The 15,855-nt window shown below is 30.7% G+C and overlaps 2 protein-coding genes across 4 annotated transcripts; both read left to right on the plus strand.

Annotated features, from left to right (window-relative positions):
- The first annotated feature begins 1,803 nt into the window (after positions 1 to 1,803).
- On the plus strand, positions 1,804 to 5,969 carry LOC105204547. Its single transcript, XM_011173645.3, has 3 exons — positions 1,804 to 1,912; positions 2,780 to 3,068; positions 4,386 to 5,969. The coding sequence occupies exons 1-3, from the start codon at positions 1,908 to 1,910 to the stop codon at positions 4,881 to 4,883; spliced, it is 792 nt and encodes a 263-aa protein (XP_011171947.2). The 5' UTR covers positions 1,804 to 1,907; the 3' UTR covers positions 4,884 to 5,969.
- A 1,481-nt stretch (positions 5,970 to 7,450) lies between these two features.
- LOC105204549 lies at positions 7,451 to 15,441 on the plus strand. Of its 3 annotated transcripts, none has more exons than XM_011173647.3 (4): positions 7,451 to 8,161; positions 8,764 to 9,056; positions 9,754 to 9,852; positions 12,152 to 15,441. In XM_011173647.3, exons 1-4 carry the CDS (start codon positions 8,110 to 8,112, stop codon positions 12,530 to 12,532), a joined length of 825 nt encoding a protein of 274 aa, XP_011171949.1. In that variant the 5' UTR covers positions 7,451 to 8,109; the 3' UTR covers positions 12,533 to 15,441. The 3 variants fall into 3 exon arrangements, with proteins under 3 accessions (XP_011171949.1, XP_039303107.1, XP_011171950.1); XM_039447173.1 differs by having other exon boundaries at positions 7,459 to 8,489; positions 8,583 to 9,056; XM_011173648.3 differs by having other exon boundaries at positions 7,459 to 8,161; positions 8,583 to 9,056.
- The last annotated feature ends 414 nt before the right edge of the window (positions 15,442 to 15,855 follow it).

Raw genomic sequence — 15,855 nt, forward strand, 5'->3', positions numbered from 1 at the left:
GTCGTTACATTAATCATGAACTGCGAGTATGTAGAAAGAAGGTGACTTCTCAGTTTGGAAAATTCTCTGACGGACAGAATCAATTACCGTGAGTTACATAGCACATTTATCTTACGACACTACCGATAAAAAAGGTTAAAGGTTAAAATAACATGGTAGGGATATCCCCTATACATATGTGATTTAGCACAGACTTGAATTATTTTTATCGGCAGTGTTGTAAAATGGATGTGCTATAGGTGAGTTTTTTAATTCATTGATTAATAAATCGCATTATGCGCAAATGCAGCTTTTAGAGAACAAAGTTGCATTTGCGCATAATGCGATTGATTAATCGATGAATTAAGAAATTCGCCTTACATGTAGATGTAGTAAAAATTTCAAAAATGAATGTACTAGCGGTAGTATATGGTGGTGTATGAGGTAGTACGAGAGGTTTCTTCCATTTCAGGCTGGAAAGCCGCTCTCAGTCTTCTTTCTGGTTATCATCTAACAATAAGTTTAATTATCTACAGGAGATAATAACTAATAAAAAAAATTGAAATTTTGAGCAATATACATATGTTGCTGCAAATTTTTAACACCTTTTCAATAATGATTTACAAGAATTTTTTTTAAATTTTCGCACGCTGGCTAAAAATTCATCTTTGCGTCTATTCTATGAATGTTATGATGGATTACTGTCAAATTGCTGTCACATATGTTCGACGTCTTATAAAGACATTATAAATCTCTGAAAATCTGCTTAACCCCGTATTCATTTAAATTCAAAAAGTCCTATTTGAAACACGGTCTGAATTAATCCACTCTCCCCTAATTATATATGTAATTATTATATAATTTTCATACATTTATATATAATCATACATTTATATATAATGATTATATAAAAAATATGTCCATATAAATGTTTTTTCTATTAAAAGAGGCTTAACCCATTATTTTTAACATTTTTGGAAATGGTTTTTAAATGTTTTAAAAATATATATTTTTTTAAAGTAATTATATTTTACTGTGAAATGAGATATTTTACAGAAATACACAATATATTTTGTCTTTACAGTCAAATTTTTTATAAACAATAAATATCAAAGAAAATGTCACAAGTAACATTTACTTCTCAATATTTCAATGTTTTTCTCAGTATATACTGGAGACAACCATTAACGAACACCCTGTATATGTAAATACCTTATTCATGTACATAATTTATCTTATTAATTAGATTCAAATCTAGTTGCGTAGTTTCAAGCTCTTTATTATGATTACTTCAAAAAATAACAGCTTTATCTTCAAGTAGACTGAACCTAGACAAAACAGGAAAAAAAAGCATTTTTTAAATCGTGTTTAATACCTCGAAAAACGAAAAAGTGTTGCTTTAAAATAATTTCAAATTTGGAATATGTTCGAATTCTTTATTCTCTCTCTTTCTTTACTAGAAACTGTATTTCTAATATTAATTCAACAATTTCATTTTTAGAATTAGAGTACTACTTATAAAAGATTCAATTCGTTACTCGAATAGATAGAAATTATAAGTGCATTTTGAATTCTTGCAGCTATTCGTTTTTAAATTCGAAAACATAGCTAGTCAATATCGATTACGCAAGTAAAATTAATGAAAATTATTTCTTATGAATGTTATTCGAATTTTAGAAAATGAAACATGATTATTGGATTAAATTTGAATTTTTAAGAATTTATTAAATACTTGATATTATAATATATTTGATTCCATCACTCATGATGGACTGTCGACTCGACAGTGTCAGATTTCTCTTGTAAGTACTGCCCTGAAGTTGAGTCATCTGTCATTAACTATCACTATGATGCTTTTAAGTGAGTTTATCAAAAAAGAGTCTCCAGTACACGACAAACAGTCACTGTGTTAAGATCTTTCTGACAAAATGAGGTAACATTTCGCACGGTTTCATCAAATTGATGATTGAAAAAGTCAAATTCAAATTTAATTCAATTTAAATAAATTTAACAATTAGATTAGATAACAATGATGCATCTGCAACCGAGTTTCTGAAGAATAATCGCTATTCTGTTGTATCTACAATATTTTTCTGAATATCTCTTCGTAACGTTCTAGTTTCTGTTGCAATGTTAAAATTTGATTGTGGATTTTATGATTTTTGTATAGGAAAGTTTTCATATAATTATCAGTACAAGAAAAGTTATTATTGTATCTGTTTGCGAACGTTTCTTGACTTCCATTTGATAAACAGTTTCACTCCGACAGAGAAACATTGAAAACACGATAAACAGTACATTAAGCGGCAGCATTTCATAACTGAGAAATTTCATTCTTTGAGAAAAGTTAAGAAGGACATAAAAAGTTTTGATGAAGAGATCGACAAGTTTTAATAGAAAAAGTTGTTACAAAAATTTAATGTGAAAGTGTTGTTTCTTTTCCCGAAACAATTTAATCACAGTAGTGTGAAGGAAAAAAGCAGACTTATAATTCGAGTTATGCAATTTGTCACAATTAATAATAGAATATTTTTATTGAGTTAGAATTAAACGTTTACTCGTAACAGATCTATCGAACTATGTACAAGGTTTTCTTTTTCACTAATCATGTGGGAATGATCGACACTCTTTTATGATAGATTATATGACTTAAGTTATTGTAGTGCATATGTTTTTATCTAAACGTTCTATCAAATCGCGAGATTAATTTATTTGACAATTAATAATTTTAGGAGGTTTCATGTTTTGGGCATTGGTCCTCCTCAGAGATAATCATGATGGGATTGCGCTTGTTTTCCAGCAATACACGCAAAAGGATGTCCCATTATCGGCCTTGGGGCTCGACAGAGAACGGTCAGATAGAATTCGAGTCCTTGTCGGACGAGACTCTGGAAGGTGCTCTCGATGTAATACGAAAGAGCTTTTTTCTTTACGAGAGCGTATCCATAGGCGTGGAATTGACTTCTGAACCGGGAGCGTCCGAGGAGCTCGAAGAGCTCTGTTTAAACGCGGCCAAGGACGGCGTGAGTGTGGTAGCTATCGACGTCACCACGAACGAAGTTGTCGGTGTCTCGTTCAACAAAATCCAAGTGAGTGAGCAATTGTTATTCCAGCATATTATTCTGCACTTTGAGAAGCATTTTTCAAATATTGAAAATATGATTTCCAGCTTTGTTCATTTCATAATAATGTAGTAGAGTTAAAGTTTTGATATGTGCATTGATACGTTTTCCTAGGCTATTATATCTTAATGGGGCATTACTTTTGATAAGCGAATAAAATTATTTTCAGATCAGTATCCAGTAAAATTTTTAGATATTTTCTAATTCTAACGTTTTGTTTTTTTAATACTTTTTAATTCTTGCATAAAATCCCAAACACTTTATTCTTTCTCTTTACAATCCTTTACTTTTAAGTCTTTTAATTTTTAATTTAAAATAAAATTTTTATTTTTTTATTTTTTATTTTTAAAGTTTTCCTTCTTTTTTTATATCCTTGTCATAATATCTATCTATTTTTCTTTTTTTTAATCCTTTTTTCTTTTTCTCACAACTTTCACGTATACGTATTTTTCCTTTACGGGGGTATAAGATATTAATAAATAAAAAAGTAAAGTATTTTTCAGCATCATGTAAAACCTTTATTTAAAAAGATAGATAAGTTACGTTTTTTTGTTTTAAAAATATGTATTTTTCTTACAAAGAATAGTATGCAAAATTAGAATAAATATAAAAATAAATAATAATAGTTTTCTAAATAAATGCGCGTTCCTAATAGCCAATGATTTAGCATTAATAAATTATCTAAAATTAAAAAATAAATTTTTCTTTGCACTTGTCATTTTTGAATCATGGAGAGAAATTTACAAAATTTTACTAAACAGCGCATATTTAAAAATTACGTTTTCTCAAACAATTTTTTTCTTTTTTTATATATTTTAAGAAAAAATTAAAAATCGGAAAAAATTTTCGTGATCCAATGCCAAATGTTATTAAAAATTTTATTTTAAAATTTTTAATAGATTGGATAAAATGTGTTTGAATAAATAGTATTATTGTAGCTACCGCTTTGAAAAAAAGTTTTGAAAAAAATACGTTCAACATTTAACAACACTTTTTTAAATATAATTTTACATCTCTCTTATTTATTTTAATGTATATATTTTCAAAACAGAAACATATTTATAATATATCTATTTTCTAAACAGAAACATATTTATAATACATCTAAATTTTTAAACAAAAATTTTACATGGTGAAAAATACATATTTTTCAAATCGTAAAAATCTTATAATTTTTATAACTCTAAATTATCCTCTCGTATCCTTCTCCATCTTTCTTCCGTACTATCTAATTCTTTGTTTTTAATTTTAAATATTTTCAACAGCTACTTTCTAATTTTTCAGGTGGCTACCAACAGTTCCGAAGAAAGCTTCTTCGAGCACTTTAGAGACAACTGTCAATATAAATCATCGAAGGCTCTGATGAACTTCATGATCGACATGGATTCGCGGATAAATCTCTTCAAGCATTATTACGTCAATTGCATTCTTGAGATCATGTTCCTAGCGACTCTGCCCGCTTATGGGAAACGACGAATAGGTGAGATGTTGATCACTTCGTCATTGGAACTCGGCAACAAACTGAGACATGGTAAAAACGTAAGGATACCCGTCATGATACACGGCAGTAACGAAGTGACAAATGCCGATGCGATACCGACCTTGGCCTCCGCCATCATGACATCCAGTTATTCGCAACGAATCGCGATAAAACTTCACTTCGACCAAGTTTTGGAAGTTCAATACGATCAGTTTGAGTTTAACGGGAAAAAGTTCAGCGAGAGAATAGACCAGAAGCACCAACGAGTTGTTTTGGTAGCTAAGAGACTTTCTTCGATTTAAACAATGATCGCGTGATAGCGCTAATAGACAAAGAACCTTTTTACATTGCGACGATCAATTGGATTTAGGAATAATATAGATTAAGGATAATAATATAGATTTCATTATCTATATAGGAATAATAATACCTCTAATATTTTAATAAGAGATATTACAGAAATAATATCTATTATTATTTCTAAAATTAGAAATAATTCTCTTATTATTCCTCAAATATATTATTACATTTACTTCAAAGTATCAAATTTCTTAAATATCAAACGTTTGTAATATTATCTTAGCATTTATTTCTTTACAGAGAGTATCCTAATTTTTTTCACTTATTCGCAATATTTTTTTAAAATAAAAATTTTAAGGTAACGTTCGTTATACATATAACATGCAATATTGTAATTATATTACTGTTCACAGTAATAACATATTAATAACGAGCAGTATAATAGTTTCAAAAGTTATATTGCATACATAATATTACGTAATTATAACATTAAGTAACATTTTATATTACATGTTAATCCTGTATTACATAACATACATATTCTGTGTTTACTGAGATACATATATAATGACCATCATGCCGAACGTCCGCTTCAGTAACTGTCATCGTCCCTTCCTTAGAGAAGTTGAGAGGCATAATTATTTGTATGAGCGGGCTTCCTCAATCTGTTCACAAAATCATAATAACCAGTAGGAGCGGAAAAGACATTAGTAAATTAATCTACGTCGTAGCGTTAAAATCTTAACGTTACTTTTTAAATCGGAACCAATGGAATTTTACTAATTTTTAGTGTTATATGTTGAGAAAAAATAAATAAATTAGAGTATAATACAATTCTTGATAAATTCTTAATAATTGATTAAATTAATCGAAGCTTAGAATTGTTTAAGTTGCTTTATACTATTGGAATTAAAGAAATAAAAATTGTAAACATTGCGCTATTTACTGAAACTGCTGAAGTAACTTCAGATTTCTTACGTCTTCATGTTTTCTTATACAATTTTATATATTTCACCCTTTCTACCCCTTGTTACTATTATTGTATTATTGAGCATCAATAAAAGTGAAAAAGATTCGATCTTAGCGCACATATCTGTGATATCTATCAGGAGAAGCAGACATTTCTCTATAAAATCAATAATCGCGGCTAGTATAAAAAAAAAAAGAAAAAATTTGTTGAGATAAAAATCTTTTTTTAAAATAAGAGAATTCTCTTATTTTAAGTTTCTCTTATTTTAATTTTAAATTAGTAATTCCTGACATGATATGCAAGATATTTATCTTAATAAATTTTCTTATTGCTGGACCAATGCTATCTAGTAGAAGATCTCACTGAATGTTCTGTTCAATCTGCTTGAAGAGAAGCTTTATATATGTCATATAGGAGCTTCAGCATCCTGTATGCTAAAGTAGAAGCCAAAAATTGTTTTTGGCTCCTACACGATGACAACAAGACTTATTATGATTAGTAATTAATATTAGTTGACATCGTGCAAAAATTGACCTAAATTCATACTTTTATTAAACATACGAATACTAAAATGTGATTCACTAATCTAGAATAAGCAACCAATTAGGTAATTATAGAGACCGTTAAGAATCCTGAAGTTGTTCTGTAGCAGCGTTTTCGACATTTTTCAGGAATAAGTTAACATATACAATATACATTTTTAACTAAATTAAAGTTAAAGTTAAAAAGTTATAAAATTAATTTAATTACATTAAAAGTTGTATGAATCAGAAACTGATAAGGAAACACAAAGAAGTGTCCGCCTCAGATTTAAACAAACTTTTAATATGTTATAGTACAGATAAAAATAAAGGACACGTATTTTTTTATACGTGCCTAATCTCATTTTTAAGGGGTGAAACACCCCTTTAAAAAAATCAGTTTTCTTTTTCAAAACGTATCGTCGAAACTATAAGAGATAGAGAAAAGTGTTCTAAAAGTTAAATACCTCAAAGAGTATTTTATAACACCCAAAAAAAATTAAAAAAAAATTTTTTTTAATACTTTTTTCCACCACTTACCTATTTTTTTTCAAAATTTTTATTTTTTTTTATAAACAAAATAAAGCTTTTTTTATTACAAATTCAACGCTATATGATAAAGTTGCAATGCAACATTCCCATTTTCTAAAAATAATTAAAAACCTCTCTATACGCATGGTACGCGCACCCGTTTGCGCGTTCGTGCGCTTCGGAAGTGACTCCCTCCGACGTCGACAGGCCTTTAATATGTTGTATAGATAAAAATAAGGGACACGTATTTTTTTATACGTGTCCTAATACACTTTTAAGGGTGAAACACCCCTTTGAAGAAAATCGGTTTTTTTCTTTCGAAGCGTGTATCGTCAAAACTATAAGAGATAGAGAAAAATGTTTTGAATGAAAGTTGAATGGCTGCAAGAGTACTTTATAATAGTAAAAAAAAATTTAATACTTTCCCTCACCACTTACTTATTTCTTTCAAAATTTTTATTTTTTTTTATAAGCAAAATAAAGCTTATTTTATTATAAATTCAACGGTATATGATAAAGTTATGTTGCGACATTTCCATTTTCCAAAAATAATTAGAAACCTCTTTATAAGCACATACGTGTACTCGATACTTCACGCATCATGTTTTTCTCTTATTTTTCCATAATAGATGACAAAAACATTTCGAGGACAGTCTGCGTAAATATCATAAAAATGCACACATCGAGAAAAACATTTACGTAACTCTTCATGCTATTAACTTACAAAAATATTTATAACTCAAGAACGATTGAGCTTTCGATCTGTAACTTACTAAGGTTTTTTTTTTTACTTCGTATGATGTGTACTACTCACCATATAAATATGAAATAGTTTTCTTTGAACATCCCGTATGCGATTATTAAGCAGAATAAAACGACCTTTCACAGAGATTTAATAAATCATCGAGTCTCGTGTAATCAGAACTTCACATTTCATGCCCATTTTCACGGAAAACGAGATCTATCAGTGATAAGGCGCAATAATTTCCTACGTATCTACTGTAGCAAAGTGATAATAGCAGATACGATAACGATAGATCCGATAACGAGAAAGTCGTCGCATCGCATTCTAGCAATTTGGATAGTTCGGCGTACGCGCAACTAGCCGATTATTATCAATACCGAGTATTGTTACGATAATACCTGTAATCAAACGGGACGTGTTCAATAGAGTGCTACTCGCGATGCAGTTTATATCTCTCGGCAATGCCCGGGACGTTTTCGTCGACAGTAGACGTCGCTCGCGAATCTTGTCTCGGTAAGATCGCTTTCGTCCGATGCGTCAAAGTGAAGTTCTAGTTTCGCCTCGCTTACCTTCATTCGCGCCTAGACCGTCTCTTTAAACTTTCCTCCGCGATTTCAAAATTGATGCAAAAAACTTGTGCGTATCGGATGACCAAAGAACGTGCGTGTCTTTAAAGAGTTATAAACGCTTACCGCACGATCGGAACAGTTTAACGTTATACGTTTATAAAAAAATGTGATAGAGTAGAATAATCAATTTACAGATATTTTTCTGTCAATTATCCCTTCGAACATCATTTTTACATCTCTTGCTTGCGACTAGCATTTAAAATATTCGGAACGTAAGATTTTGTATTCGAACTTGCGAGCCTCCGTATCGCAAAGCTTCACGCTCGATGAAACGTTCGCGATTTAAGAATCTATCTCTTTCTTAGGAAACGTCGGGAAGAACAAGCTACTTAAGAGAATTCTCCCTCTCTTCCTTTCCTCGTTGAATTCGATACGGCGCTCTCCTGATAGAAAGAAAAAACAGAGCGGAACGGGATGCGCAAGACGGGTGTGATAAACTTGCGCGTGTATCGATCAGCTATAGTGATGCCGTAGAGTTCCTTCTAGGCGAATCCCCAGGACGCATCATGTCCTGCTTCGACACCCTCTTCTTCGGCACCGACCGCACCGGCGCCATCGAATTCAGGCTGCTCGGCAGGGATAGAATCGAGGACGCCCTAATCGTGCAGCAGGACTCCATGCGGCAGGAGTGCATCGCGATCGGTATGGGTATGTACGAGGATCCCGGCGCTCCCGAAGAGATGCAACTGGTCTTCAGGGAGGTCATTAAGGACGGGTGCACGATGATCGCGGTCGATCGATCGGACCGCGTTGTCGCCGTGGCGTTCAACAAGTTACACGCAAGTATAAAGAGCGCGGTCTTAAAGGTCGGCTATATAAGTGTGCGGCCTGTTATTTCTGGCGTATTTCTTTTCGTGGATTTTATCGTCGCGTGATAAATAATTCGTCGCGACTCGTACACTTTTACGATTAATGACCCGCGATCGATTAATTTGTTGGTAGATAGACGTTTGTTTCACAATCGATTGCAAAATCGTACAGAACATTCTTCAAAATGATTAGATAAAGATGATTTTGCGTGATTCTCTTATCTTATTTGTACACTGTTAAATTCAAAATGTCAAATTGTATCCAATTTGAATCATTTTTAATCATTCTTTTAGATCACTGTTGCTCCTATTTAATATGTCAATTTAAAACTAAAACGATAAACAAACGATTGAACAATTTAATTTAAAGTGAGAATTTTTGCCTCAAATTTAGTTTATTTATTAATTATTTACAACTAAGCAATTCAAGCACAAAAAAGAGTTGAATAAAGATTGTTTTTATAACTGTACATTTTAAAATGTGTGTTAAAATAATAAATTTCGACACACGCGGAAAATTACAAATAACAAGACACTATTTAACTCAAAGGATTGCTTTACATTTGATTCTTTAATTTTCACAGTGCATACGACGCGCTTCGTCAAAACGAAAGAAAATTAATTGCTTTATTTTTCTGATCTCGGAATTGTTCATTTGCGTTTCCAGAGGCCTCCTCAGCCGGAAGAAATGGATGCCTTTGGATTTTTCATAGAAAACAACATTAAGCATCGCTCGTGTCGGAATCTGATTGAGTTCATCGATGACGTGAGTTTATGATTTATATCATTTTATACACGCTGCAATCAACAGTGTCAACACGAGTGCTCTAGTTTCCTTTTAGATCTTAAAATTCATTTGCAAATAACGATAAGCTTCGTAGCTATCGCAATTGCACTCGTACTATTAATTAATCTTCGTAAGGACATCTGCATGCGCGATCTCATTTGAAAAATTTCTTATTTGCACGTCAGTTTTCCAGTGACTTTGCTATCTTTATCAATCAAACCTAGCATTACCAATTGCATTAAAAAGAGGACCTAAAAATATGCAAGAAATAAAAGAAAATGCCATTTCTCAGTCGAGCAAGAATCTTAGTGCTCGATAATATTTTTATGTCAATTATTAAATATATTTTTTACTTCTATAAATTACATGTTAAAATAAATTATCGAACTTAAAACACAATTGTAAACTAGCTAAAAATTATATCTAAATTAGTTTGGTCATCAAATAATGATGTTATATTATACACATCTTTAAAAACTGTAAATAATTTATTGCAAAAAATATTAATTTTTTCAAATCTCTCTCTCTCTCTAAATACATCTTTAAGATTTTACATTACAAAAAGTGCAAAATAATTTTGTCCAAATTTTCTCGTAAATTTTTATATATGGTAAAAAGTAATTGTCCAATCCCGATATGTATCTCTTTTGTATATTGAAACTCTATTATATTCTCTTAAGGGAATAATCTGATTTGAAATGCTGAGAGAAGGTGTTTTTTAGAAATTTTTTAAAGAAGACGTAAAACCACAATTATTATCAAACTTAGCATACTCTTTTATTACCAAATTTTTAATATTTTTTACATTTAAAAAATATTACTTTGTCATGTATCATACATTTATCATTAATAACTTGCAAAAACGTAGAGGCAATAATTATAAACAATACTTCTTGACATCTAAACCAAAAAAATTAAAGCTTTTTTTATTCAAAAGAAGTGCGGTTATATAAATAAAAATACCCAAATTTGACAAAACGGCAGCCTTAGTAAGAATTTCTTTGTTTGTCCCACAAATTTTGAACTTTATTTTTTTTATAAATAAAAATAATAAGTACATAATAATAATTCTAATTCTAGTCAAAGAGGAATATATTATAAAGCAAGTGTACCCTATATGGTATCATAGTCAATATGGCCTACTTGGCGGTTTTTAAGTAGTTACATGATGAATTGAACAAATAACGCTAGTATGTCGTACAGGCTGTCAACGTGATTTGTTTATAACAGTTGACTGCTTAGTTTATATGTTCTGCTGTTAATAGTAAGGTCACAAGTATTATAGAATTTTTTTGATTATGTTTCTCATGATTTAACATTTCGTAGGAAAATGAATATAAGTTAATTATTTACTTAACGGATTGTTGACAAAAATAGTTCTTTATGTACTTTTATGTGTTAATAAATATGTCAATATGGTAATGAACTTATAAATGTAACGTTAAATCACTCTATTATTTATTTTTCTACACTTTTGTAAAAAAGAAGAAAACATATAATTGGAAGATAACATATAATATTAAGTACACCTCGTATATTTTAATCAATATGATTTAACGATACCTTTTCTAAAAATCTTCACTGCGCCCTCGTAAATATTTGAAACTGTCCCATATTTTATATTAATGTTTAGGAATGTTTTCTACTTTGAATCTGACAAGTAGTTTTTAATTTTGGACTCAGTAAAAAATTAGAAAAAATTGCAAATCTTAGATAAGTCATATAGGGTACAGTTTTTCACTTATAAAAAAGTTTGCATCGATATTCCTAACAGTTTTCAAGAAATTCATTTTATCAAACCAAAAAACATAGTTTCAAAAAAAAAAACAATTTTAAAGTTTCCAGAACACTTTTTTTATAGCATGCATTAAATATCATCGAATATTATCAAACATTTGGGCAATGTTTTTTAAAAAGTCAAAATATTAATGTATATTTTTAAAAAATCCATTTTTTTACATTTAAAAATCTAAATATCCCTTAATATATATAAAATATAAAAGTTTGGAACAGGATCGTTATTAATTATAAGCCCAATATTTAAAGAATAAAAAAAAAATTGAAATTCATTGTTTTCCAAATTCCCATTATTTAATTAAGAAAAGCAAAGTGGGAAAATACTTTTAATTAGTGCGTTGATTAAATTTACAAATTGGCAAAATCGATCTTTCTCTCTTTTTCCTCTAAAACCAAATAGTAACTTCTAGTCGTCTAATTTAATTGTAAGAAATGCATGCAGCAGAAGATCCCAATGAGCTCAATTACTCTCGTTTATCAGGTAGAATCGCGAGTAGACGTCTTTCAGAAGTACAACGCACGAGGCGCGATGGAAATTTTCTACATAGGTACGGATCCAAAGTATCAGGAGCGTGGTATCGGTCGGGAGATCACGGAGAAGAGCTTGGAGATGGCGCGGGGCTTGCACGCCAGGAAGCTAAAGCCGATTTGCGTGGCCGACGAAATCGTCAAAGAGCACGTACGACCAGAAGTGGTTTTCGCTGTCGCTGCCTCGACATTTAGCCAACGAATCTTCGAAAAACTGAACTTTGAAACGCTCGCCGAGGTACAGTACAAGGATTACGTACGTGGTGGCAAGAGGATGTCCGACAGAATAGGCCACGTGCACAAAACGGCCGTATTAACCGCCCAAAAGCTTTGAGAATATCGGTTTTTATTCTGGATCTCACTTAAAATAAAGTCGCATTTATGTCAAAGAAAAGGCATTGGTATTTAAAATTTGCTCTAACGAGAGGGAAAGATTAAGTTCCTATAATCACATCAAGAATTCCTAGAATATTATACGAATATTATTAAAAATTAAAATAATATTAAAATAATATTCTGAAAATATTATTCCAAGAATATAATATTTTTTTAATATTACAGGAGTATTGTATTATATGTCCGCTTTGTATAATATCCGTGGTATATTATGTCAATATCCGAGGAATATTATGAAAATGTTCTGCGAATATTATTTTTGTTAAAAAATTAATGTGAATTATTATGCCTAAAATATTCATAAACTTTATAATTATTATGTTTGAAAGTTATAATGCTCCCGGTAATTTAAAGTATTAAAGTAAATATTTACTTCTCATATAATGATCATATAATATTATCAAGAGTGGACATGTAACCACTTTTTATTAATATTAAATAATATTTCAAGAATATTATTTAATATTAAATAATATTGTAGCGCTCATAGGGATAGTATTATACATGTTGTATAAAAATAATTTAGACAGCATGTTGTAACGTCGTTAATAGAATGTAATACGATGTTATACAAAATAATACATTAGTACTGTTACATATGAGCGCATTAATCAACTTAAAATTAGTACTAAAGTTAAAATATATAATATATATACACATAATTATTAATAGATTAATATTATAGAGAGGTTATAAAATATTTATATCTATATGCACAAAAGAGTCGGTGAAAATGAAGCTAGCTGACTATTACGCGTTTATTGCTATGCAAATTGTAAAAACTGTATTGAAAATTACATCTTTGTTAATCAGCTTCATAACAATTATACCAAGAACACTGTCTATTTCCTCACTAATTTTTTTCCTACACTGTAAAACGAATTTGTAAAATTGTTCGAACGGGTGTAAACATTATTGTACACATCTCCGTTATAAATTATACAATTTTTACACTCTTTTTTACAGTGTACTGATTGTAAGACAGAGAAAGATTTAATTAATCCAATTAATTAAATTACTGCCATTATAAATTATACAATTTTTATGCTTTTTTTCACAGTGTACTGATTATAAGACGGAGAATGGTTTAATTAATCAATTTATTGCTAGCTGGCGCTGTCAAAATTAATTTTAACTAATGCAAATTTTTCGGAGAGGAAAAACGATGTAACAAAGATTTTTTATATAAGTATATATGTATATATATATAAGTATGTTAGCACATTTAATATATCATATCCACGTCCGCAACAAAACACTCACAATAGCAATACCGTGCAGACAACATTACAATTCTGAGCGAAGCTTCTCATCTCGGTGTATTATCACCCATAAAATTACGCGCAACGTGACGCGACGTGCATCGTTAACAAATCTCAAGCGTAATATCGACAAGCAGCGCACATTATCCGCGACAGTTTACAACGTCTCGATCGAGCCGCGATTATCGCGATTACGTTTACAGATGCTTCGGCAATGCTGCGGAAGACGACAACAATCATATACGAATAATGCAATGTTAGCTTCCGCGGCTTTTTGTGCGGTTATTAACGCGTTTACTATAACCGACGACGGAATCACTGTGTAGAAATGATTAACCTATTGCTTACAATATTTGTTCTCTATGCTTGAGAGTTACTATTAACGGTCACGTCTTTTTTTTTTCTAAATGTATTAACGCGTGTCTTTTCTCTGAAGGCTTTACGATCGGAACTTTGCGCGATGATTAGAAAGACACAGTGCATGGGATTATTAATAAAATCGCATTAAAGCGTCGAGATCTGAAGGGAATGTCATATGAGACACACTCGCCTATTGCTACTCTGACGTCGAAGAAAACTTGCCATTCTCAATTTCTTTATAACGCTTTTCGTAATATTTTAATGTTCATAAAAACCTTTCTGTACAAGTTACGAAAAGAAAAAAATATTAATAATTTGGTAAGATGTGTATAAGAAATAAAAGTGATATGTTATTACTGCTATTAAAATTGTGGATAAATGATTACTTCGTCATACATTGTTTTATAATAAATATTATCCAAATCTTTTGCTTTTCTACGAAAAAGAGCTTTTCATAGAAATTAGTACGGATATTAATCAGAAGCATTATGACTTTGTGCAAAGCGCAGGTACACATTATCGACGAGATCAACAATTCTAATTTGTAAAATAATTTACAATACTTTCTAACTTCCAGCAACTTTTTTATCAATTTTACTTTAACATGACGCATTGGGAGACATGCAGGCGAAACTATTGCATCACAATGGAATACATCAAAATCGAAAGTTATATTTGTATGAAAGTAATATGTTTTTGTTGTTAAATCAAACATGACTTTCATGCAGAATCATGACGAGAATAAGCAAATACAATTTAATTATTGTATTTCAGTGTTTTTCAATTGTGTAGAGTCAAATGAACAACTAGAATTTCGCATCTTCTTTTCAGTCTCGTTACCGGAATCGAATGAGGACGAATGGAGGGAACATTGAGTGTAGCAATTTTTCAAATTGCGCTTCAATTCCTTTATCTGAACTCTTGTATATATATAGAGTACGTTAATTATGTGACGTATGTATATATATATATTGGCATCTATAAATAAATTATATCTCTATGCTACACGCCGCATACTTGTTCACGAATTAACAAATATATATATATATATATATGTATAAATACGTACGCAGAAACTTGTTCTTGTACAGGTTTAAAATTGATGGAGAGCTTTGGCACACTAAGATATTAGTTTCAATTTCGCGAAAAGCATCCTCTAAATTTTAGGAAATGGATAGTTACGTCAGAAATAAAGCAAAAACTTTGTTAAAAAAAAAAAAAAAAATAGCGCAACGACCCTTGGTCGTAATAAACAGACGCCAAAGTTTCTTTTCTACTAAAGAAACCGATTTTGCCGCTTTCTTTTCCCGCGCCAAAGCCTCCGATTAATTATATTTATGTTAGACACCGCACAAGAGGGTATATTCTCAACTTCATTACGAGGGCTACTACTATTACATTCAGCGGTAGTTGATTTATCGACGAAGCTACTGATTGCAACAAGAGAGAGTGGCGTACTAACTTTATTATCGTTGCACTCAGTCAGCGCCGTTAGTTACTTACTTTCCCTTAAAACGCCGCGCCGTTACTGCTCCTGTAAAAAATGTGGACGTATAGCTGTTTTTCTTCCCGTATATAGAATACGATATATTGACACACTTCCAACAAAGTCAATATCTTCCTCTGACTTACGATCTAC

The sequence above is a fragment of the Solenopsis invicta genome, chromosome 3, assembly GCF_016802725.1.
Source record: "Solenopsis invicta isolate M01_SB chromosome 3, UNIL_Sinv_3.0, whole genome shotgun sequence".
Taxonomy (NCBI): domain Eukaryota; kingdom Metazoa; phylum Arthropoda; class Insecta; order Hymenoptera; family Formicidae; genus Solenopsis; species Solenopsis invicta.